Raw genomic sequence first — 24,249 nt, 5'->3', positions numbered from 1 at the left:
TAAGAATTTGACCTTGGATAAAGTATTCAAGATCATATGAAAGTCAAGTTGATTTTTTAAACTCAACTTGAACTCCTCATTTTTTATTGCATATTTTTATAGCTTATGTCAAGAGCTTCCATCCGTATCAGTCGAATATCTCAAAAACTAAGCGCGGCAGACAAAAATTGTAGGGCTTAAAATAATTTAATGGTCATATTAGTTTGCCTTTGAATAGCACCGTCAAGGTCATATAAAAGTACATTAAATTTTTTAAATGGAAACTTCCATTTTTTATTGCATATTCTTGTAGCTTAACTCGAGAGATTTTCAAAACATTATAATTAAATTAGTTTTTATTAAGTACTTTTCGAGTTATGAGGTTTGAAATAATTTTTTAATTTTATTTTTTAATTTTTTAATTTTTACATAAACCATCAAATATCTAATAAAATATTCATTTTTCGATTATCTTACCTTAATACTTTTATGTACAAAATAATGGGAAGAATCGATTGGTATAAAGAAAACACATAGTTGTTTCGAAGAAAAAATATGTAATTTACAATTAACAATTACATATTTTTTCTTAAAAACAACTGTGTGTTTCCTTTATACCAATCGATTCCTCTTATTATTTTGTACATAAAAGTATTAAGGTAATAAAAAAATTAATATTTTACTAGATATTTTATGATTTAGATAAAATTGAGAAATTATTTTATCCCTATAACTCGGAAAGTAAATGAAAAAATACTTTATTATAGTGTTTTGGAAAGCTCTTGAGGCAAGGTACAAGAATATGTAAAAGTATATAGGGTGTCCTATTTAAAAAGTTGGAGGTGACTTTCACGTGACCTTCAAGTGAAAAACTAACATGACTCTTCAAGGTCAAACTAATAGCATCATCTTATGTTCCCCTTTAAGCGATACAACTTTTGTCTGAAACATTTTTTTATATTCGCTTTGTTTTCGAAGAAATTGCTTGTGTCACTATAAATGCCCCACCATGTATAAATATAATTGCGCCATAGTTGATGACAAATAATTGATAAAATAATTAAATTTTCACAATTAATATTCTGAATAATTAAATTTTTCCAGTTTAATATTCTGAATCGTTTGTTGAAATTACATTGAAAATTAAGTCGATGGAAATAAATACAGCAAATTTTTAATCCTGCATTTTTAATCAAGCATATTTTATATTCTCCATATTTATTTGTAACAAAAACTTAAATAAAATGCTAACTGCAAGAACGATAACTTGGTATACGAGGTGTGTTCAAAAAAAGGTGACTTCAAATTTCGCGGGCTACGTACATTCGATTTTGGAATTTTTCTTTTTTTTGTTATGTTGGTACACATGTCCCCAACATATGTTGACATTATCAGCTGTTTTGCATGTTTGGTTTGTTTTTCACAGATATAAGAGTTAAACGTGTTTTGGTGTGCTTGGCGATTTTTTGCTATCGAAAAATTAAATTTTGTGTGAAAAATAAAATTAAGTGCTCTGACGTACTTGAAATGTTGACTGCGGCATTTGGCGAGTCTACTCTGAGCAAAAAAAATGTTTACAAGTGGTACAAGCTCTTCACAGAAGGTCGTTAATGACGATGCCCGCCTTGGACGCCCCACGTCAACAATCGATGACAACGTCGAAGCAGTGAAGAAAATTGTTATGGAGAATCGTCGAATCACTATTAGAGAAGTTGCTGAGGATGTCGGCATATCGGTTGGCTCATGCTATGCAATTTTTTCGGGTGTTTTGGGCATGCAACGTGTGGCGGCGAAGTTTGTTTCGAAATTGCTGAATTTCGACCAAAAACAACGTCGCGTAGACATTGCTCAGGAGCTGTTGAATGCCATCAACGACGATCCAGATTTGCTCAAAAGGGTCATAACTGGTGACGAATCATGGGTAACTGAAAAGACCCATGAAAGGACGGAGATTTGCCACGATTGAGGAGATAAAGACTGTATCGCTGGAAGAGCTCGAGACCATACCAAAAAGCGCATATCAAAAGTGCTTCGAGGATTGGAAAAAGCGCTGGCACAAGTGTATAATATCTGAGGGGGATTACTTTGAAGGGAACAAAATAGACATTGATGAATAAATAAATATTTTTCGAGAAAAATAAAAAGTCACCTTTTTTTTGAACACACCTCGTATTTTATTATGTCGTTGTGCTTTTGGGGCGGCAAGTGACTTGAATGGCAGAGCGCTTGTCTACTAAGCCACGGATTCCGAGAGTCTTAGTACGGTCGCCCCATTATTCTTCCTTTGCTGGAAGAATATACACATATTCTATTCTAAAACATAGTCTACTCTATACCTAATCATGCAGTATGAGCGGGACTCACTCGCTCCTTGCCAATCAAATAAAAAGCCAAGATAAGTCCCTGTGTTTTTACCATTGTTTTATGACAAGTGAAATCATGCTGTATTTTATGTTATGTTTCTCCTGTTAAAAAAATAGTAGTCTTTTAAAAAAAAACAATATATGCTTGATTTCTGCTGCATTTTGCTGCTGTAGCATCATGTTATGTTATGTTTAGTTTTACTTTAGTTTTTGTTGACATATTGTGGCAACATGTGATCTTCAAATTCTATTAATTTAATGAATTTCTGCTTAATTTTTTCATTTTATATAGCATATAACGCATAAATTGTTGTCGCATTTTTGTAACAGAAATTATTTAAAATTATGCTTCATTGCTGCCAAAGATCTACCTAAGTTTAATATAATATGTAGTACAAATTTGTGTTACATAACATTATTTATAATTATGTTTAGGTGAACGTATTGATTTTATTTTAAATGCGAATCAAACTTTGGCTCAATATTGGATACACGTACGAGGACTTGGAGAATGTGAAGAAAAAAGACTATATCAATTAGCAATCCTTGCTTATAAAGATAGTTCTAAATCGTCATTATCATCGCAACCAGGATATTCTTTTGGTGTATCTAAAAATATTGTGAGTACATAAAGAATTTTACAAATCTAAAATTCTAATATTTCGTTTAAATTAAATGAGAAGAAATAAAAATCTTAAAAATGTCTGTTCTTTTTTTTATCCAAAAAAAAACATTTAAAAAATTTTAATGTTTTAAAATCTGAAAAAATATAAATTTTCTATCTCAAGATAATTATCTGTCATGTATAAAATAATAGCTCATACTATTGATCTTTCATTCATACTGTTCAACTTATTGATCTTTCATTCGTACTACTATAAAAAATAAAGATAAATAAAGATAAATTATACAATAACATAAAGCTAAAATTAATCTTATTTTTATCGCGTATTTATATAGGTTCGCATCCTTATTTAGTACATTTATATATAGAGTGCGGAAAATATATCGAAATCTATGAATATTTCGAAAACATATTGGTAAATATGTCGATGAAGGGAGCCCGCCTCGATTACTTTGATCTTGACATATGTTGTCAAGGTCACTGCTCTGAGTAACATTTAAAAGGTTTTAGCTGTTGCTCGTTGTTTATTAAAAAGTTATAAACAAAAGAAGTTTTATAAATTTTACAGAATTTTTGGACACCATGTACAATAATAGAACTTTTATATTGAAAGTTATCAAGGAATAAACGTATTGAAGAACATTTTAATTTCTTTGATCTTTACATATATATCGATTATTATTGAGGATTTCATGTTGTGTAAAAAGTTGCAAATCTATGTGGAAGCGTACAATAATAGACCTCGCTTCGCACTGACTCAAGAGTGGTGTGAGGTGGACCTCGTTTCATTTTCTACATAGGTTTGTAACTTTCCACGTCATTATTGTACGCTTCCACATAGATTTGTAACTGTCCATACAAAATGAGATCCACTCCATATCACCTCTAAACAGTAGTAGTAGTAGTAGTATAGATTTATTGGTCCCCTAAGGGTTTCAATCTCTTACATATATATATATACAGGGTCTACCAAAAGTGTGGAAACCCCTAAATATCTCGGAAAATATACGTTTTACAGAAAAGTGTTTCCAACAAAAGTTGTAGGGTTTAAGAAGATCTATATACTGATTCTATCAGTTTGACCTTGGATGGCGTCGTCAAGATCAGGTCAAGGTCACATTGACTTTTTTAAATGACACCCCCTACATTTGATTACATATTCTTATAGCTTAATTCAAGAGCTTTCCAAAACACTATAATAATGTTCATTTTTATTAAGTACTTTGCGAGTTATGAGGGTTGAATGATAGAGTAGCGCCGGTATTAACATTATCCAAGGTGTACTACATGGAGGTTACTCGCTCGGATTTGCATCTGTTGTGTGTGTGATCCAGCTAACTAAGGCAAGATCGATTCCTCAACATATCCTCATATTTCGCTGAAGTCAAATTGCCAAAAAATTGCTCCATAAAACGTGTATGAAACGTCTCGTTAGTTCCTTCATTTACCGCTATGTGACGCACTACATGCAGTCTAACTCGCATTTAAAATTCAACTAAGAATGTATAAAGCTATCAAAGAACGAGCACCTTCTAACTTCAGCTTTGAGCAAGCAGAAATTAATTGTTATCGTCCAAATACAACGTACGATTAATTAAAATTAAACGTTTTAAAAATGGCTGGCGACTTGTCGGAACGTGAAAGAATCACTATCCTCATGATGCGTGGATGGGGTGATAACGAAAGATCGTTCTCTGATGTCGTTCGATTATTTAATGACACGTATCCGAACCGTCGAATTAATAAGTCCACTGTGTTAAAAACAATAGAACGTTTTAGACAAACTGGTAGCGTAAGAAATCGCTCTAAGTCAGGAAGACCATTGTCTGCAACCAACGAAGAAAAACAACTTGATGTTCTGCAGACATTTATTGAAGATCCCAATTCTAGTGTTCAGAGAGTCGCTCAAACTCACGATATTGCTCCCATGTCGGTTTGGAGAATTTTAAAGAAGAACAAGTTCCATCCATATAAATTGCAATACGTTCAAGAATTGCAAAACGGAGATGAGGAGCGTCGTATACATTTCTGTGAAAGAATGATGGCACTAATAGATGTCCGGCCCATCTTCCCTTATCAAATTGTTTTCACAGACGAGGCAACTTTTACCTTAACGGGAGAAGTTAATAATCAAAATTTTCGTTTCTGGTCAGATGAGAATCCGAATTGGGTGCGGGAAACTCACACACAACATCCACAAAAAATAAATGTATGGTGCGGAATAATAGATGGCTATTTAATAGGGCCGTTTTTTTTTGAAGAATATTTGAACGCTCAAAGGTATGAGAGATTACTTGTTGATCAAATAATTCCAGCCATACAGAATACTTTTCCAAATAATTTCCAAGAAATATGGTTTCAGCATGATGGAGCTCCTGCTCATTTTGGTGCAGGACCACGTCGTATTTTAAATGAGACTTTTCCGCTACGGTGGATAGGAAGAAGGAACGGAAATGAGGGAGGAGAGGATTGGCCACCTCGGTCACCAGATCTAACTCCTCTTGATTATTATCTATGGGGATATCTGAAGAGTAAGGTTTACAGAACAAAACCTAAAACCATTCACGAATTGATACAGCGAATAAGGGATGAAATGGCTTTGATACCTTTTGAAACGAATCGTAAAGTCATTTCTACATTCTACCAAAGATTAGCATATTGTCAGGAAGTAAATGGCAGCCACTTTCAGCATTTACTTTAACACATTGAAACACATTTGCAATCGTTTGGTGCAACCTAACCTGATCTCTGTATACACGCACCGTACGCACGCACACGCACACATTTCGAACAATTATTATGATAAATGAGCATCCACAAATTTATTTACTGTTTACTATGTCGATTGCTTTCCAGGTCTTTAAATGCTCGATTGTAATTTGGTTGGGTCTTTGCTTTTGCTGACTGGATCCACGACCGATCTTGCCTTAGTTAGCTGGATCACACACACAACAGATGCAAATCCGAGCGAGTAACCTCCATGTAGTACACCTTGGATAATGTTAATACCGGCGCTACTCTATCATTCAACCCTCATAACTCGCAAAGTACTTAATAAAAATGAACATTATTATAGTGTTTTGGAAAGCTCTTGAATTAAGCTATAAGAATATGCAATCAAATGTAGGGGGTGTCATTTAAAAAAGTCAATGTGACCTTGACCTGACCTTGACGACGCCATCCAAGGTCAAACTGATAGAATCAGTATATAGATCTTCTTAAACCCTACAACTTTTGTTGGAAACACTTTTCTGTAAAACGTATATTTTCCGAGATATTTAGGGGTTTCCACACTTTTGGTAGACCCTGTATATATATATATATATATATATATATATATATATATATATATATATACATCAAACCACAACAATAAACAAATTTCAGCTATTAACGTTCACTATAACCTCTTTTATCACTCCTCCTACACACACCACCAGCACACAGCCTTTTATCACTCCTCCTACTCACCCCCTTTGAACCTGGCCATATTTGGTCTTACAATTTTATTTCCCCCCACCCCTCCCTCGTACCTAACTCCTCCTTACCTTCTCCTTACAAGACCCAGCTTCACACACACTTTTACATATACATATCTTTCCACATATCTCTTCCGAACCTGGCCTATTATGACCTTACTATTTCTGTTTCCTCTCCCTTCCCTACGAGAACCTTCCACTCCTCTTCTCATGCGATCCTCTCCCCTCCTTACTCCTCCTCATCTCCCCAACCTCAGGCCCTATTCCTCCCCTTCCCTCTTCACCATTCTCCTTTCATTACTCATTTTCCTTCCCCCTTTCTCTTTCTCCTCCCTGCCCTTCCTCGTCCCATCTTCATCTTCCCCTTATCCCAAAACTCCCTATTCGTTGCAACCACTTTTTTCCCCTAGCTCTTTCCCTCCTCGCTGCCACTACCATTCCCAACTCCCCTTCCTCTCTCTCCCTCCTACCTTCCCTCATCTTTTCATTCCTCCTCCTCCTTTTCCCATTCCTGTCCTTCCTTATCCCATTTCCACCTAATCCCCTTCACTCATAACTCTCTATTCTTCGCCACCACTCTCTTCCCCTTCGCTCTCTCACTCCTCGCTGTCTCTACTATTCTCCAGCACACTCTCTGCACTATTTTCCTCTTCCTTCTGTCCACCCGTCACTCTCCACAGCTCTTAACCTCTTCTACCATGTGTCTCTCCACCACATTAACTACTCCCTGCTTCCACCACGTGCTTCCCATCCGATCCTCCATATCGATATTTATCGCTCCTTGCTCCTTTACCGCTCCGCCGCATCGTTATATATCGATCCTCGATCCTTTACCGCTGCGTCGACACCACTCACCGTTGATCGATACCTCGCTCTCCTACCTCTGCTCACTGCGCCAAATTGTTTACATCTTCTTGTTCTGTTTACCCCTCCTTATCCCTCCTCTGGTCTTTCTCTTCTTTTTCTTCTCCCGCCTACGAATTTTCCTTTCCTCCTAACTTCCTCTGCCGCTCACTCTCTTCTTTTTCTTCATTGTCCTGCACTCCTCTCACTATCCGCCTCTCAATGCATCATCTCCTCCCCCTCACCACCTCCTACTTCTATATATCCTCCTCATTTCTCTTCATCACTCCCACCAACTCTTCCATCACTCTCCTTATCTCTCTTAGCTCCTCCACTACTCCTCCACTTCTAACCATCTTCGCTATCCTTTCTCCTCTTTAGTTACCGCCTCGTGTCCTCTTTACTCTACCTCAATCCATATCACTTCTAAATAATTTATTAAATATTTCTTATTAAAAATGAAAAATAAATAATTGAATAACCGCATATATGTAAAAAAAAATTCCATTAAGTACACAATATGTTTAAAGATTACGTGAAATTCGTGAAACATTTCTTGTTTATAACTTTTTAATAAATAACGAGCGACACCTGAAATTGTATACAGAGTGATATATATATATATATATATATATATATATATATATATTAATAATTATATATATAAGATAATTATATAGTATAATTTTTTTGTACAGGGTGTTCATTTTAAAACTTTCTTCTTCCGTTTATTTCATGATTGACTATTTTTTGTGAAAAATGCCAAAAAGTGTCAATTTTGTATTCGAAGGGGCTACGAATTTAAGTACATATATTAAATGTAACGAAATTTTTTTCATCCCTTTTGTCGAGGTAGCATTTTGATATTTGTTATAATAATTAACAAATAAATAAATTCTACTCCAAATTATATCTTTTTATGTAAAACATTTTTGACACCTAAAACTTCTAAGTGTAATTTCTCGAAAAATATTCACTTAAATAAAAAAAAAGCGTTGTACAGAGAATCAAAAGACCTTTAAAGTGTTATATTACTTGATGCCTATTGCCATTTAAGATTTTTTAAGAGGTAGCTACGACAAAGAGGATGAAAAAATCTTGTTGCATTTAATGTACTTAAATGTCCCCCTTGAAAACAAAATTGATGTCTTTTAGCATTTTTTTCACAAAAAATAATCAATCGTGAAATAAATGGATGGAAAGTTTTAAAATTAATACTCTGTATATAATTATGTATTAATTATTTTATATAACCACATTACATGTATTACGTTTATAAAAAATTATTAACTTAGTTTTGTAAACATTTCAGTTTAATCCACCGAATTCTACAGAATGTGGAAATGGTCTTTGTGTATATGAGTTAAACAAAATCTATTCTGCTGATGAAAATATAATATCATTAACACGTAATCCAGATTATATGCTTATACTATCTTTTGATTTTTTTAACTACAGTACAAATAATGGAGAACGGTTATTATTTAACTCCAAAAATCAAGAATATAAACCTTTTTTTGGTAAGAATTGTTAAAAAGGATTATAGTTGTTTTAATTAAGTTTACAATCTTTAAGTTTACAATACTAATATTTTTTTATTATTATTTCTATGAAATATTAATATTTTTCTAAAAAGAGCCTAACATGAAAATCTTCAATAAACTATCATTTATTAGTTATAAGAATGCTTTTAGTACTGCTATTATTTATATGAAGTAAAGATATTTAATATTTTAAATATTAAATTTGAGGTATTTAATCCCTAGTAGCACAAACATTGGCAAAATATTGGTATATACCTTGGCTTAATATTGGTTATATTGGAAATGTCTTGGCCAATATTTCCCAATGTAAAATTAATATTGATTGTTAATAAAATGCAAGTGTTCTGCCAATACTGCAGTCCCCATGATGACCAATATTGGCTACTAAATAAACATAAATGTGTTGCCAATATGGTTGCATCCATCATAATACCAATATTGATTATGAAATAAATGTATTTGTGTGCCAATATTGCATGTTCACACATTATATGTGAGCCTCGCGCGTCGTCCCACTCTCGGGTTAGGTGTTTTCCCTTACCTAACCTAACCTAGTGGCGAACGGGAAAACACCTAACCCGAGAGTGGGACGGCTTTATATACTGCTTTAGATGGAGTCCCACTCTCGGGTTAGGTGTTTTCCCGTTCGCCACTAGGTGGGAAAACACCGAGCAGTATATAAAGCCGCGGCACAGGCTGTGCCGCACAGTCTGTGCCGCACAGGTCTCACGAGTCACGACTTATCAGTCAAAGAGTGCGGACTATTAGCCGCACCTCCTCTACCTTTTACGAGGAGCTCCAGAACTCCATAAATTAACCACAGACGGTTAATTTTTTTCTTTATGGCGAATTCCGTCATATATTAGAAACTGATCTATATCCAATGTAAAAATATTTTAGGTATGTATAATTAGCCAATCTTGGTTAAAGATGAAAATAATATATTCGTCAAATATTACAATTCAATACTGGCTCAAAATGAAATCGTGTCTACTTTGCAATATTGGACCAATATTGCAATAGTTGGAAATATTGGATATATGTATATTGTTAGCCAATATTGCTCCAAGAAAATGTGCTCCTAGGAATATTTTAAATTGAATATAAGATATTTTAAATATGAAATATTTAATGCTTTTTAAATTTAATCTCATTCTATTACCTATAATAAAAATTTTTTTAATTTTTAGTTGCGGTAACCGGATCTCATTTAATTAGTTTGGTCAACAATATTTCATATCAAAATCCATCAGCACCTCTTATCTCACAGAGTGATGGATATCAATTTATGTGTGATGATGTTTCCGTACCATCTACATGCACAGAACCATGTTTTTGCACTCACGTTTATCACATCCCGCTTCATGCAACTGTAGATGTGATGATCTATGATAAAAGTATGTTTGTAAAAAAGATATCAAAAATATGAAAAGGAAAACGTCAAGTATCCATTTTTCTTTATAATCAAAATTAAATTCCTTTACAAAAATAAAACCTGTTCAGAATTAAAAAAGTAATTGAACTGAAGCATACTGAATTACTTTTATAGTATCAATATTTTTTCAAACCATTAATTTATATTTATTTTAATGCAATTCTTTACAAAATTGCATTAAAATAAATATAAATTAATGATTTGAAAAAAATATTGATACTATAAAAGCAATTCAGTATATTTAAAATTCAAACAAACGTAGAATCTCTTTAACTATAACAGTTCTTTACAAAAATGGCACTTCAAAAGAATATATGTAAATAAAAAATGCTAAAATTACTAAAGAAAGAGTCCAAGTTTAAAACATAGTAAATGCATTAATACTAATGTTTAAAGCTTTATAAAAATATAGTTTATTGTACACATATAATGCTAACTTTATAAAAATATGTGAAAATAAATATTTAGAAAAATATATAAAAATTCTTTTCATAAATGTAATTATAAAATAAATGAATATTAATATCAGAAAAATTCTTTTTATTAACATATAGTAAGTCTGTATTATTACTGATATTCATGTTGTATAAGATTTGTATAAAAGACACACTAATTAATATTATTCAAAAAAATTATCTAATATTAATTAAATATATTAATTATTAAAATATTACAATATATGTGATATAATATACTCATCAAAATTATCGTAAAGGTAATTTCATGTCAAATTTTTCGCATAATTTCAAATAAGTATAACTCCAAAATGGTCGTATTTGAACAAAACTTTTTTTTATTCTCAAGTTTAAGTCTCTATTTTAAAAATCATTTAAATCAATCAGATTTAGAATTTACCCCGTCCCTCTCTCGTCATCTCTTTAAAAGTAAGGACGTCTCCAAAAAGTTACATAATTTGACGCATTCCACGGGGTGGATAAATTTTTTCGCAAATTTTATGATAATCATCATAAAATATGGACTTTTATGTGTGAATTGAAAGAAAAAATGAAGTTTGTACGATTTTTTTCGCGGAATTGTATACATCTCTCTCTCTCTCTCTCTCTCTCTCTCTCTCTCTCTCTCTCTGTGTGTGTGTGTGTGTGTGTGTGTGTGTGTGTGTATGTGTGTTGAAAAACGGGAATGTGGAAATGATCACAGCGCTAAATCAAACATGGAATGAAATTCCTCAGGCAATAATTAGACCCTGCAATAATATGCATGAGCGTCTGCAAGAGATTATTCGAAGACGAGGCGGCAATACACATTTTTAAATGTGAACATTTTCATATTCCCGTCTTCCGAAACACACGATGAGCTAAATCTGACTAGTAACTTCCTCGTGATGCGAATCAGATAATGTTAGTGTTAAATGGTGGTAAATGAACAAAAATGTTTAGATATAACTTTGATGTGTCGTAACTTTGTGAAAAAAATCGTACTTCATTTTCTTTTCAATTCACACATAAAAGTCCATATTTTATCCATAGAATGCGTCAAATTCTGCAATTTTTTGGAGACGTCCTTACTTTTAAAGAGACGACGAGAAGGGGAGGGGGTAAATTTTAAATCTGACAAATGATTTTTAAAATAGAGGCTTTAAGCTTGAGAATAAAAAAAAAATTTTTTCCAAATACCATGACCATTTTTGACGGAGTTACACTTATTTGTAGTTATGCGAAAATTTAACATGAAGTTACCTATGCGATAATTTTGTCGACGAGTGTATATATGAATTGTTATCTTTATTAATTGTAAAAATCTATTACAGGGCCTTTAGAGGATTTGAATCATCCATTTCATTTACATGGTTATAGTTTCTGTGTAATATATACTGGTCAATTTATTAATGCACTTAATAAGAGTGATATAACAAATAAGGATGTAATGAGAGAACTGAATGCTCATATGACTCGTTTACGAAATGATGATTATAAAAATTGTGCTCCTAAAGATACTGTAATTGTACCAAATACTGGTTTTGTCATTTTACGCTTCAAAGCAGATAATCCAGGTTAAAATAATTTTTTTACAATTATATTTTATATTAATATTTAGTATAATAATTATATATTTTATTATTTAATATTTTATACGATTTTATGAAGAGAGTGTATTATATTATAAAACATATAAAAAATTACAAGTTTGAAATTATAATTTTCATGAATAATACATAAAAAAGTATAAAAATATATAAGTATAAAAATCGCTTTAAATTTAAATTAAACCATCTTTTATTCTAATTTTTATATTTTTGCACTTTCAATAAATAATTGAAATAGGAATAATATTTATCTTTCAGGCTGGTGGTTTCTTCATTGTCATTTTTTATGGCACACTGCAACTGGAATGAATGTCATCTTACATGTTGGTACTCCATATGATCTTCCACCTGTACCACGTGACTTTCCAAAATGCTGCAATTGGACACCACGAAATTAATTTATTGAGTCCTATAAGTGAAACAAAAATTTAAATAAAAGTCTATTTTTAATTTTGACTAAATTTTCAACTTTTTGTCAATTTCTTAAAATGTATGATATATTATATGTCAGAAATGTGAATTAATAATAAGTTAAAATATATATATATATATATATATATATATATATATATACATATATATATATACAGGGTCTACCAAAAGTGTGGAAACCCCTAAATATCTCGGAAAATATACGTTTTACAGAAAAGTGTTTCCAACAAAAGTTGTAGGGTTTAAGAAGATCTATATACTGATTCTATCAGTTTGACCTTGGATGGCGTCGTCAAGGTCAGGTCAAGGTCACATTGACTTTTTTAAATGACACCCCCTACATTTGATTGCATATTCTTATAGCTTAATTCAAGAGCTTTCCAAAACACTATAATAATGTTCATTTTTATTAAGTACTTTGCGAGTTATGAGGGTTGAATGATAGAGTAGCGCCGGTATTAACATTATCCAAGGTGTACTACATGGAGGTTACTCGCTCGGATTTGCATCTGTTGTGTGTGTGATCCAGCTAACTAAGGCAAGATCGGTCGTGGATCCAGTCAGCAAAAGCAAAGACCCAACCAAATTACAATCGAGCATTTAAAGACCTGGAAAGCAATCGACATAGTAAACAGTAAATAAATTTGTGGATGCTCATTTATCATAATAATTGTTCGAAATGTGTGCGTGTGCGTGCGTGCGGTGCGTGTATACAGAGATCAGGTTAGGTTGCACCAAACGATTGCAAATGTGTTTCAATGTGTTAAAGTAAATGCTGAAAGTGGCTGCCATTTACTTCCTGACAATATGCTAATCTTTGGTAGAATGTAGAAATGACTTTACGATTCGTTTCAAAAGGTATCAAAGCCATTTCATCCCTTATTCGCTGTATCAATTCGTGAATGGTTTTAGGTTTTGTTCTGTAAACCTTACTCTTCAGATATCCCCATAGATAATAATCAAGAGGAGTTAGATCTGGTGACCGAGGTGGCCAATCCTCTCCTCCCTCATTTCCGTTCCTTCTTCCTATCCACCGTAGCGGAAAAGTCTCATTTAAAATACGACGTGGTCCTGCACCAAAATGAGCAGGAGCTCCATCATGCTGAAACCATATTTCTTGGAAATTATTTGGAAAAGTATTCTGTATGGCTGGAATTATTTGATCAACAAGTAATCTCTCATACCTTTGAGCGTTCAAATATTCTTCAAAAAAAAACGGCCCTATTAAATAGCCATCTATTATTCCGCACCATACATTTATTTTTTGTGGATGTTGTGTGTGAGTTTCCCGCACCCAATTCGGATTCTCATCTGACCAGAAACGAAAATTTTGATTATTAACTTCTCCCGTTAAGGTAAAAGTTGCCTCGTCTGTGAAAACAATTTGATAAGGGAAGATGGGCCGGACATCTATTAGTGCCATCATTCTTTCACAGAAATGTATACGACGCTCCTCATCTCCGTTTTGCAATTCTTGAACGTATTGCAATTTATATGGATGGAACTTGTTCTTCTTTAAAATTCTCCAAACCGACATGGGAGCAATATCGTGAGTTTGAGCGACTCTCTGAACACTAGAATTGGGATCTTCAATAAATGTCTGCAGAACATCAAGTTGTTTTTCTTCGTTGGTTGCAGATAATGGTCTTCCTGACTTAGAGCGATTTCTTACGCTACCAGTTTGTCTAAAACGTTCTATTGTTTTTAACACAGTGGACTTATTAATTCGACGGTTCGGATACGTGTCATTAAATAATCGAACGACATCAGAGAACGATCTTTCGTTATCACCCCATCCACGCATCATGAGGATAGTGATTCTTTCACGTTCCGACAAGTCGCCAGCCATTTTTAAAACGTTTAATTTTAATTAATCGTACGTTGTATTTGGACGATAACAATTAATTTCTGCTTGCTCAAAGCTGAAGTTAGAAGGTGCTCGTTCTTTGATAGCTTTATACATTCTTAGTTGAATTTTAAATGCGAGTTAGACTGCATGTAGTGCGTCACATAGCGGTAAATGAAGGAACTAACGAGACGTTTCATACACGTTTTATGGAGCAATTTTTTGGCAATTTGACTTCAGCGAAATATGAGGATATGTTGAGGAATCGATCTTGCCTTAGTTAGCTGGATCACACACACAACAGATGCAAATCCGAGCGAGTAACCTCCATGTAGTACACCTTGGATAATGTTAATACCGGCGCTAATCTATCATTCAACCCTCATAACTCGCAAAGTACTTAATAAAAATGAACATTATTATAGTGTTTTGGAAAGCTCTTGAATTAAGCTATAAGAATATGCAATCAAATGTAGGGGGTGTCATTTAAAAAAGTCAATGTGACTTTGACCTGACCTTGACGACGCCATCCAAGGTCAAACTGATAGAATCAGTATATAGATCTTCCTAAACCCTACAACTTTTGTTGGAAACACTTTTCTGTAAAACGTATATTTTCCGAGATATTTAGGGGTTTCCACACTTTTGGTAGACCCTGTATATATACACGGTGGGCCATTTTAATCGATGCACTCGAATATCTCGAAAACAGCATTCTTCAGAAAGAAATGTTTCAAACAAAAATTGTAGGGTGTGAAGGGAGACATAAGACGGTGTCATTGGTTTGACCTTGGATAGTCGTTTGAAGATCACGTGAAGGTCACCTTTAATTTCTTAAATGGAAATCCCCATTTTTCATTACATATTCTTGTAGCTTATCTCGAGAGCTTTCCAAAACACTACAGACAAATGTTTTTTCATTAAGTACTTTTTGAGTTATAAGGCTTCAAAGTTTGCAGTACTTCGATATAAAATGCAAAATATCTCGTAAAATATTTAGTTTTCGGTAGTCTTACCCTAATACTTTTATGCACAGGATAATGAGACAAAACTATTGGTACAAAGAAAACGCATGATTGTTTATAACAAAAAGTGCATTGCAAATTACACATTTTTTATTATAAACAATCATACGTTTTCTTTGCACCAATAGTTTTGTCTCATTATCCTGTGCATAAAAGTATTAGGGTAAGACTACCGAAAACTAAATATTTTACGAGATATTTTGCATTTTATATCGAAGTACTGCAAACTTTGAAGCCTTATAACTCAAAAAGTACTTAATGAAAAAACATTTGTCTGTAGTGTTTTGGAAAGCTCTCGAGATACACACAGGGTGTGGGGTAGCCGGGAGAGGAAAATAATCGCTCCAATTGTTTAACAATAGAAATTTATTACACAGAATATATTTATTTAACCCTTATCTTTAGTTGGTTTTCTCAAGCCTTAATGTCATCCTTTCCTGGATCCTTTCGTGATTAGTTATTATGTCGGGGGCTTCGTAGCTCGGTTTGGCGGCTAGCCCTCGGATTCGCACTATGTCTTATCAACGGTTAGTCTTCGCGCACTATTCTGACTATAGATTCACTGTTTATGACTGTCCGCCGCGGATCCGCGGTGGACGGCTTTTATTCCCTTAATTTCGGGGATTTTTTGGAGGGGATCGCCCGGCGACATGACCATGTATGGTCATGGAGGTTTTTCCGGGTCGTCCAAAGTCCAAGTGCTAACGAAGGAAGTTCAAAGTTGAATTCCTTCGTTAGCGTTTTCGCGCTTCCGGGTGAACGTTCTTACGCTTGGATTGCTGAGGCAGCGATTCTATCAGGCTGCCGCATTTCTCAACAATATTTCATGCTGACACTTAATTTAATTATATATAGGTATTAATATTTAAATAGATTATAGTCTGCGAGGCTATAACATCATGTATATGTTGCACATAAAAGTTATTTATGTAAAATAAAATTGTTTATAATTTTAGTGATTAAATTATATTCATTGTAACACGTATATTACATACTTATTTGTGCGTCCATCTTTATTAAGACTGTTTAATTGACTGTTTATTTCATATATTTGAATATGTTGATTAATATTATGCATAGAGGTCGAATAAAACACAGCTTTACAGTGATATACTAATATTTTAATATGTTGTACAGAACAAAGAACTGTACTACACATAATAATAACGAAAGAAAGAGCGTACAAGTGTGTGCTTAGGGCGATATCACTATTATTTAACTAAACAGAAAAAGTTATAGTAAAAAGTTGCTTACAATAATTATAATTATCATGTAAAATATTGAACCTACTTAACATTTCCTCTTAAGAGGATGCCGAAACTTCCTTTTTTACCGATAAAATTTTGTGCACCGAATACTTTTTATTAGTTGCACAGAATAATAAATACTTTTCCACAATTAAATTACACATAGCAACAAATATGAGAGTGAACCATTTTATGTTCAAAATGAAAAAAAAAATAGAAAATTTAGAAAATAGAAAAAATAGAACAGTTTTTTTATCGGCTTCTGACATCAACTCGTAACAATATTAGCTGAATATAAAAGTTTTGCAGTTTGTACGTACAAAATAAGAGCACACTCAACTCGGAATTTCCTGAAGGAATATAAATAAACAGTCAGAAATGCGTTTAGAAGCGTAGTAAAAATAATTTCCGTGCACAAAAATTTCGTGCATATGTGTGTGTACGAAATCGAGACATGTGAGCATAGACTTATACAAATAGACTGCGCATGCAATGCAAAGCGCTGGGGGCAACATAGGAGTGGTGGGGATAGCGCTTGTGGGCTTCCGTCTCTTTCTAACCGCATGCTGTCTCTCTTCATCGTGGAAAGTGGTGGGGCGGACAAACCCTCCACCGCGCCCCGGGCCATGGCTCTACTCACGCTATGAAAGTAATGTTCTCCCTCCTCTCAGAGCCAATTTTCTAAAAACCCTTTCCATTCTTATCTTGCGATTTTAATTGAATAAAATTAGATCTGATATACAGATAATCTAGAATGATATTCTGTATGTAAATCAACCCAACCTAAACTCTTGAACATAAGCCCCCCCTCCCGAATACACCTTAAATATAAGTTTCATATATCTATTAATGATGAACATCGTAGCCTAGTCGACTAAGGTGTTCACTCGCATCCATGTAATCCGGGTTCGAATCCCAGGTACATTTTTTTTGTAATAATTGTAATAATTATTATTAGTTTTATTATTATTTTTATTTTGATTGTTATTATTCTGTAAAAATAAAATGATTCGAATTACGTTGTAAATAGCATTTTCGCTGTGAAGTCGAATCAGATTTGCGTAATTTTTATTAATTAAATAATTAAGTTTCTACTAATATAATCAAAATAGTTTTTAGTAATTCTATCAAAATACTTTATACACTCACGGTACAGTAACTGTATATTTTATATAAATATATTTCTTAACTTTAATAATAAGATTTTTAATCAAAAAATGTGATCAAACATTTTGCTACGTACCAAAAAATTGCATACAATTTATATAAAGCACATTGAATAGAATTTTTGTAATATTTAATATTATTTAAATGCGATAGTATGAGCATAATAAAATACATAAAAGACATTTATTGTAATTGCAAATAAAATTCAATAACAATTTGTTAGCTTACAAAAATTATGCACATTAATTTCTACAAGAAACATTTTCCAGGATGAAATACAGTAAAATTAAAGGAAACAAATTATTTTAAGAGGGAAAAATAATAAAACGAGAGTGAATAGAATTGAACTTTTTATTGTATAGAATGTGAATTATGCATCATTTTGGTAAATCTTAGCTCTGTATACAACAGAGTTACGAAATTCTAAAAAGCATCAAAAAAAGAATTGAACATAAACAAATATTACTAATGAAACAAATTTTATTGATTTTTGTATATGACTAGCCTGTGATGAAAAGTCCTTACGCGTTTAACTTTCTGTTGAGCAGAGCTAGCTTCGTGATGTAACCTAACAGTAAAATATTTTTTTAAAATATTATCAACCAATTGTGCTTTGTGACTAAATAAAATATCCTTTTCAACATAGATATGTAAATTTGAAAAAATATTCATAGGTAACACTAATCGCCTGGCACGCAACACCATAATATCAACAATGTTTCTATGACTAAAAAGGTTTGGCGTCATTCTTACGATTTTTTCAGCAACTTTGCAAATACTTACTACATCTTGACTAGGAAATACTAAGCCACTCTTTGGTGTATCTTCTGTTTGCCTATTTTTTATATTTATTAAATCACAGGAAGTTTCTTGTGTCTCTAAGCAATCAAGACACATCTGACAATGCAATGTTTTTTTAATACTATACACGATATAACCAGCAATGTAAGTGACGACATCGTAATGGTAATCAGTCCAAGACCAACCATTACTACCTACATAATCATGATCAATATCAACCATAATATTTTCCGATTTACGAGCATTCAAACTTTTAAAATTTTTTGTTCTAATTATTGCTGTGCCGTCCTGTGCGCTACAATTGCCTTCAGAAATCTCTATAGTATTTACATGACTGACTAGTTTTTTATAAGATGCTTGAAATTGATAACAAGTCGGGTTGTTATTAAACCCTCCCATTTTTCTAATACATGAAAAAAATGTCTCCAGATGGTCCTGTGACAATTTGTATGTTAACAAATAATCCATAAGCTTATATTGAAATAAATATCTTGAAAGATTTAATACGTTTTATAGCCCAGTAATTATTCCCCAAAATCCAATTCGACGACTACTTGCCAGTACGTCTTTGATTTTGCCATTTTCATTTACTTTTAAATATTTGATGTAATCAACTAAGTAATCAATGTGTTTTTCTAATTGTTCAAGATTTAATTTGGATATGCCATTTTTCAACTCAGTTTTTCCAAACCTACATCTTGAGTTGAGAATATCAAAAGCATCATTAAAATTTTTGCAAAATAAAGCGGTTGCACTTGCTCACTAAAATCGAGTGATTTCATTTCTAAGTATCTTAAAGCGTCAGATACTCGCGTACTTAAAGTTTGCACCGCTAATTTGACCTTCATTTTTTCGCCGTAAAAGTCAATGTGCCTTCGCCTAATTTTTGTACCTGGATGCGTACCTTCTTGCTCTTGAAAATTCACTAATTTTACAATAAAACGCCAAGTAATTGTTTTCTTGTCACTATCAATGAAGTCGTATTTAGCTAATGATTTCGAACTAATTTTATCATATGGCATGCATCGGGTATGACAATAACTGGTTCATTTGTCGCTGGGTGTTCAAATGAACATTTTTGATCGATGTCCGTAGTATTAGCGCCAAGTTCAGAAACCATACTCAAATTATTTCATGCACCATCGAAAGTGACAGAACGAACGTCACTTATTCCATTTTCATGGAGTGTTAACAGGATTTCCTGTAGCATATTTGATCTTGCCTGGCCACGAAGACTTTTTATAAAATAATACGCTACTGGAGTTTTAAAGTGTCCATTTAGACACACGAGCATAGCCACCAAAGCATAAGAAGCTTCTTCAGAATTGTTTTTTCCCAGACCTCCAATGTCAACTAATCCATACCATACATTATGTTTCAATTCAATGAGCTTTTTTACTGACATTTCATCCAATTGGAGTCCAAATTGCAACTCTTTCCCATTTAAACATTCTGCTTCGATCATGTTTTTCAAGCTTATTAGTACATTTTTACTAATGCCAGGACCAAGATGAATATTCCCAAACCATCTTCTAACCGTTTGAGGACAAGGCAAAGCTTTTAAAAATTGATCCCTTACGAATTTGTATGCTGCACTTGAATAAAATAATAAGGAACAAGCAAAGTCTTTTAGTGCTGATGAGTAGGAGTTACATTTTTTGGTAGAAAGAATGTTTTTCATTATTTCAGGAAGAGCGGGTGAGGAATGTAACTGAAAACAAAAAAAGAAAAACAAAGATTATGTAATAACAAAACAATTGATAAATTTTTATTTTTATTTTGTAAAAATCCTAAATAAAGGAAAAAAAATTACAATCTTACTTTTACAGCATCAAGTCCTTCTTTAGAAATAAGTCCAACTTCTTTTAAGTGATCCAAAAAATCTTCGAAAGTGCTGACTTTTTTCTTGAAACGACTAATGTTTTTATCTTTTAATTTCAGTTTGTTTTTTGTTTCTTTGTAATATTTTTCAACGACTAGAAAAGCTTGATCTGAAGTAAAATCATCCCTAATCACATCTCCAATATATCTAATGTGTCTAGGACGCTTTGGGATATGCTTAAACTCTGAATTACTGTTTCTTCTGCAAATAATACGTAAAACTTTAAATAACAATTTTTCTTTAGACATTGCATTACTACAAATAATATTGGTGTACATATAAATATAAAAAAAATTAATAAAGTTTTACCTTTTTAATGATACAGGATTAGCATTTGGAGAGAGAGCAGCTGTTGAGATGTCAATGGGATTCTCTGATCCTGATTCTAAAGTTATTACTTCATTATCTGTTTGCGAGTCTTCATTATGCGACTCTTTATCACAGATGTTTTGGCTGCAATGATATAAATATATTACAAAATAGTATGATCTTCAAACATTCAAAAGATTTTTCAAAAAAAAGTACGTACCAACTTTGGAAACATTCTTGGTTATTTTGAAGATCAGTTGAAGAAGATGTAGCAAGTAATAAATTTTCACATAATATATTACTACTACTATCTAATGTATCTGGTGTAGTTGGTTCAATATTTTCTGCCTCACTGCTATACAGGGAATTAATATTAGTCAAACATGGATAACTGCTTTGAGTACAAAAGATTATTCAATACATTTTTACCTTGTATTCAACATTAATGATGGAACAGCATCTGAGGTCAAACTCTTACAGATTTTGCCATTTTGAATTTTGTACTTGAAATCTGTAGACTTGAAATGCCTGCTGCAAACTCGGCTGCTCTTACTTACAGTTTTATTAATAGCTGAAAGCCATTCGACCTTGGAGCTTTCATTAGATGGCAAACTAAAATTACAAAAGCAAGACATGTTAATACATAACCTCAAATTAGAATAAATTAGTTTACCTACAAAAGCATTTAAATGTATACTTGCCTATGAAACGAAAGATGTTCAACTTCACCAAAACTTATTTTACAAATACAACAGCACAAAACCATTTTGTTTTTATTTTGTTGTTTACTATATGTACATCATGTAGCTTTACTAAAAAGGGACTGGAGGAAATTGATGTATTCCCTTCTGCTTCAGCCCACCACTTTCCACGATGGAGAGAGACAGCATGCGGTTAGAAAGAGACGGAAGCCCACAAGCGCTATCCCCACCACTCCTATGTTGTCCCCAGCGCTTTGCATTGCATGCGCAGTCTATTTGTATAAGTCTATGCATGTGAGTAAAACAGTCCTGTAAATTAGTTGCTTGCTATCGCGACAGACGGCGCTATAATCGGTTTGTGTGACAAGGAGAGTCAATCTCGTACCATCTTTCTCTTTCATCTTGCGTGTAATAGGATACGTTATACGCGTATACATGTACGCGCACACTAAAGCATTAAATTCTTGCATTTTCTTTCTCAAATTCCGCGTAGTAGATACTTGCTGTCACACAATGGCGTAACAAACTGCGAGAAAACAGCGTTACAACGTGTTACGTAAAAAATATTCTGTGTAAGTTATATATATACACAATATATACACAATATATGTGTGTGCGTGCGCGCGCGCGTGTGTGTGTGTGTGTGTGTGTGAGGGAGAGAGAGAGAGAGAGAGAGAGAGAGAAAAACGCTCGGCCGTTCGAGCTATTGCATGATTCAATGTGTTAGACATTTTGTCGGCGCGCGGCAAGGGGAAGGACAGCGCAGCGATGACGTTGTAACGAATGACAACGGCATGTCTCGCAGTTCTTCTTTTTGTCACGTGCCGACGACATGTCTAACACGTTGGATCATGCAATAGCTCGAACGGCCGAGCGTTTCTCTCTCTCTCTCTCTCTCACACACACACACACACACACACACACACACACACACACACGCGTAGATACATATTCGATCGATTTTATTGAATGTTATTATATAATTTATTTATTTTATAATTTCTATTATTGCGAAAATCGTCAAATGCTATGGGACCTTTTTTCTTCAATTTACTGCGCTCCTCACAAGCACTTACATATGTATAGTACTCTGCAACACTTTGTATGTACAATGAAAAGGATATTTGCATATAACTTTCCACAAATTATAATTTATGCACGACATTTGTTAAATCAATATAATCAAAAGCTAACAATATAAAATGTTTATGCAAATTGTTTGATGTAATATCATATTCGTAAAATTTATAAGTACATAATATTTATAAATATTTTCACAATATATTTTTACTATATACAGGGTGTCCATCAAATTTCGACCTTAACGAAATAAAGAAGTAGATTGACTCAAATTAAGAAGGAATGACCTGTATTGTTTTGGGATTGTCGCAATAATTAACGAAATATTAAATAAAGAAGATCGGCCAATCTGCGTGCGTAGAAGCGCGCGGCGACGAGAGTCGTCCCTGTAATCCGAGCGCGGCGAAGCGGTGGGCGGATCGCTCTCCGAGACATGATGGTGGTTTGCGATATATCGCAATACCGCGCCGAAAAATGAAAAAACCCGTCCTTTTAGTGGCGAGAAAATGATGCGCTATCATTTCCACACCACCTTGCGGTAGATAGCATGGTGCGCTTTTTTTATAGTGGTTTCCCCCATAGGCCTATTCCACTCTCAATTTGAAAATTATTCAAAATACCATTACTATACGCTGAATATATCGTAAATGTAAAAAATTAATTGTGACGGTACCTTTACAAAAATTGATCCGTGGTTGCAAATCCTTCGATAAAATGTATTGCACACGTTGAATAGATTTTTATTAAAACGTCTTAGCTCTCGCACGCTGTTACCAGACTGCGTACGCCAGCAGCACGCAACTACAGCTGAGCGGACATGTGAGTGTAATTATAGTGCGCAGGCGTCGAATTCACACGTACGCCGTAATTATGTGAAACTGGGTGTCGTGCATAATATCGGGATAACCGGTCCAGCAGTACGCCTTCGAGATGAAGAAAGGATTCTTGAAGCATTTTATCATCGTATCATTATCAACGTGTGCAATACATTTTATCGAGGGATTTTCAACCACGGATCAATTTTTGTAAAGGTACTGTCACCATTAATTTTTTACATTTACGATATATTCAGTGTATAGTAATGGCATTTTGAATAACTTTTAAATTGAGAGTGGAATAGGCCTATGGGGAAAACCACTATAAAAAAAGCGCACCATGCTATCTACCGCAAGGTGGTGTGGAAATGATAGCGCCATTCATTTTCTCGCCACTGAAAGGACGAGTCATTTTTCGGCGTGGTATTGCGATATATCGCAAACCACCATCATGTCTCGGAAAGCGACCCGCCCACCGCTTCGCCGCGCTCGTAGTATCGGATTATAGTGGGACGATTCTCGTCGCCGCGCGCTTCTACTCACGCAAATTGGCCGATCTTCTTTATTTAATATTTCATTAATTATTGCGACAATCCCAAAACAATACAGGTCATTCCTTCTTAATTTGAGCC

At 33.6% G+C, this 24,249-nt stretch overlaps 2 protein-coding genes across 3 annotated transcripts; one reads left to right on the top strand and one right to left on the bottom strand.

Moving 5' to 3' along the window:
- The first annotated feature begins 1,549 nt into the window (after nt 1–1,549).
- Nucleotides 1,550–12,745, top strand: LOC105249118 (laccase-15). Its single transcript, XM_025406559.1, has 6 exons — nt 1,550–1,886; nt 2,778–2,962; nt 8,602–8,809; nt 10,024–10,230; nt 12,037–12,279; nt 12,571–12,745. Exons 1-6 carry the CDS (start codon nt 1,550–1,552, stop codon nt 12,708–12,710), a joined length of 1,320 nt encoding a protein of 439 aa, XP_025262344.1. The 3' UTR covers nt 12,711–12,745.
- Nucleotides 12,746–19,351: 6,606 nt separating this feature from the next.
- Nucleotides 19,352–22,062, bottom strand: LOC112637260. Of its 2 annotated transcripts, none has more exons than XM_025406557.1 (6): nt 21,723–22,062; nt 21,451–21,633; nt 21,242–21,376; nt 21,022–21,165; nt 20,652–20,913; nt 19,352–20,541 (listed from the first exon to the last, which is right to left on the bottom strand). In XM_025406557.1, exons 1-6 carry the CDS (start codon nt 21,785–21,787, stop codon nt 19,963–19,965), a joined length of 1,368 nt encoding a protein of 455 aa, XP_025262342.1. In that variant the 5' UTR covers nt 21,788–22,062; the 3' UTR covers nt 19,352–19,962. The 2 variants fall into 2 exon arrangements, with proteins under 2 accessions (XP_025262342.1, XP_025262343.1); XM_025406558.1 differs by having other exon boundaries at nt 21,242–21,373.
- Nucleotides 22,063–24,249: the final 2,187 nt, after the last annotated feature.

This window comes from Camponotus floridanus, unplaced genomic scaffold (assembly GCF_003227725.1).
Source record: "Camponotus floridanus strain SB8 unplaced genomic scaffold, Cflo_v7.5 scaffold149, whole genome shotgun sequence".
Classification (NCBI taxonomy): domain Eukaryota; kingdom Metazoa; phylum Arthropoda; class Insecta; order Hymenoptera; family Formicidae; genus Camponotus; species Camponotus floridanus.
This window is presented reverse-complemented; position numbering and strand designations above follow the sequence as displayed.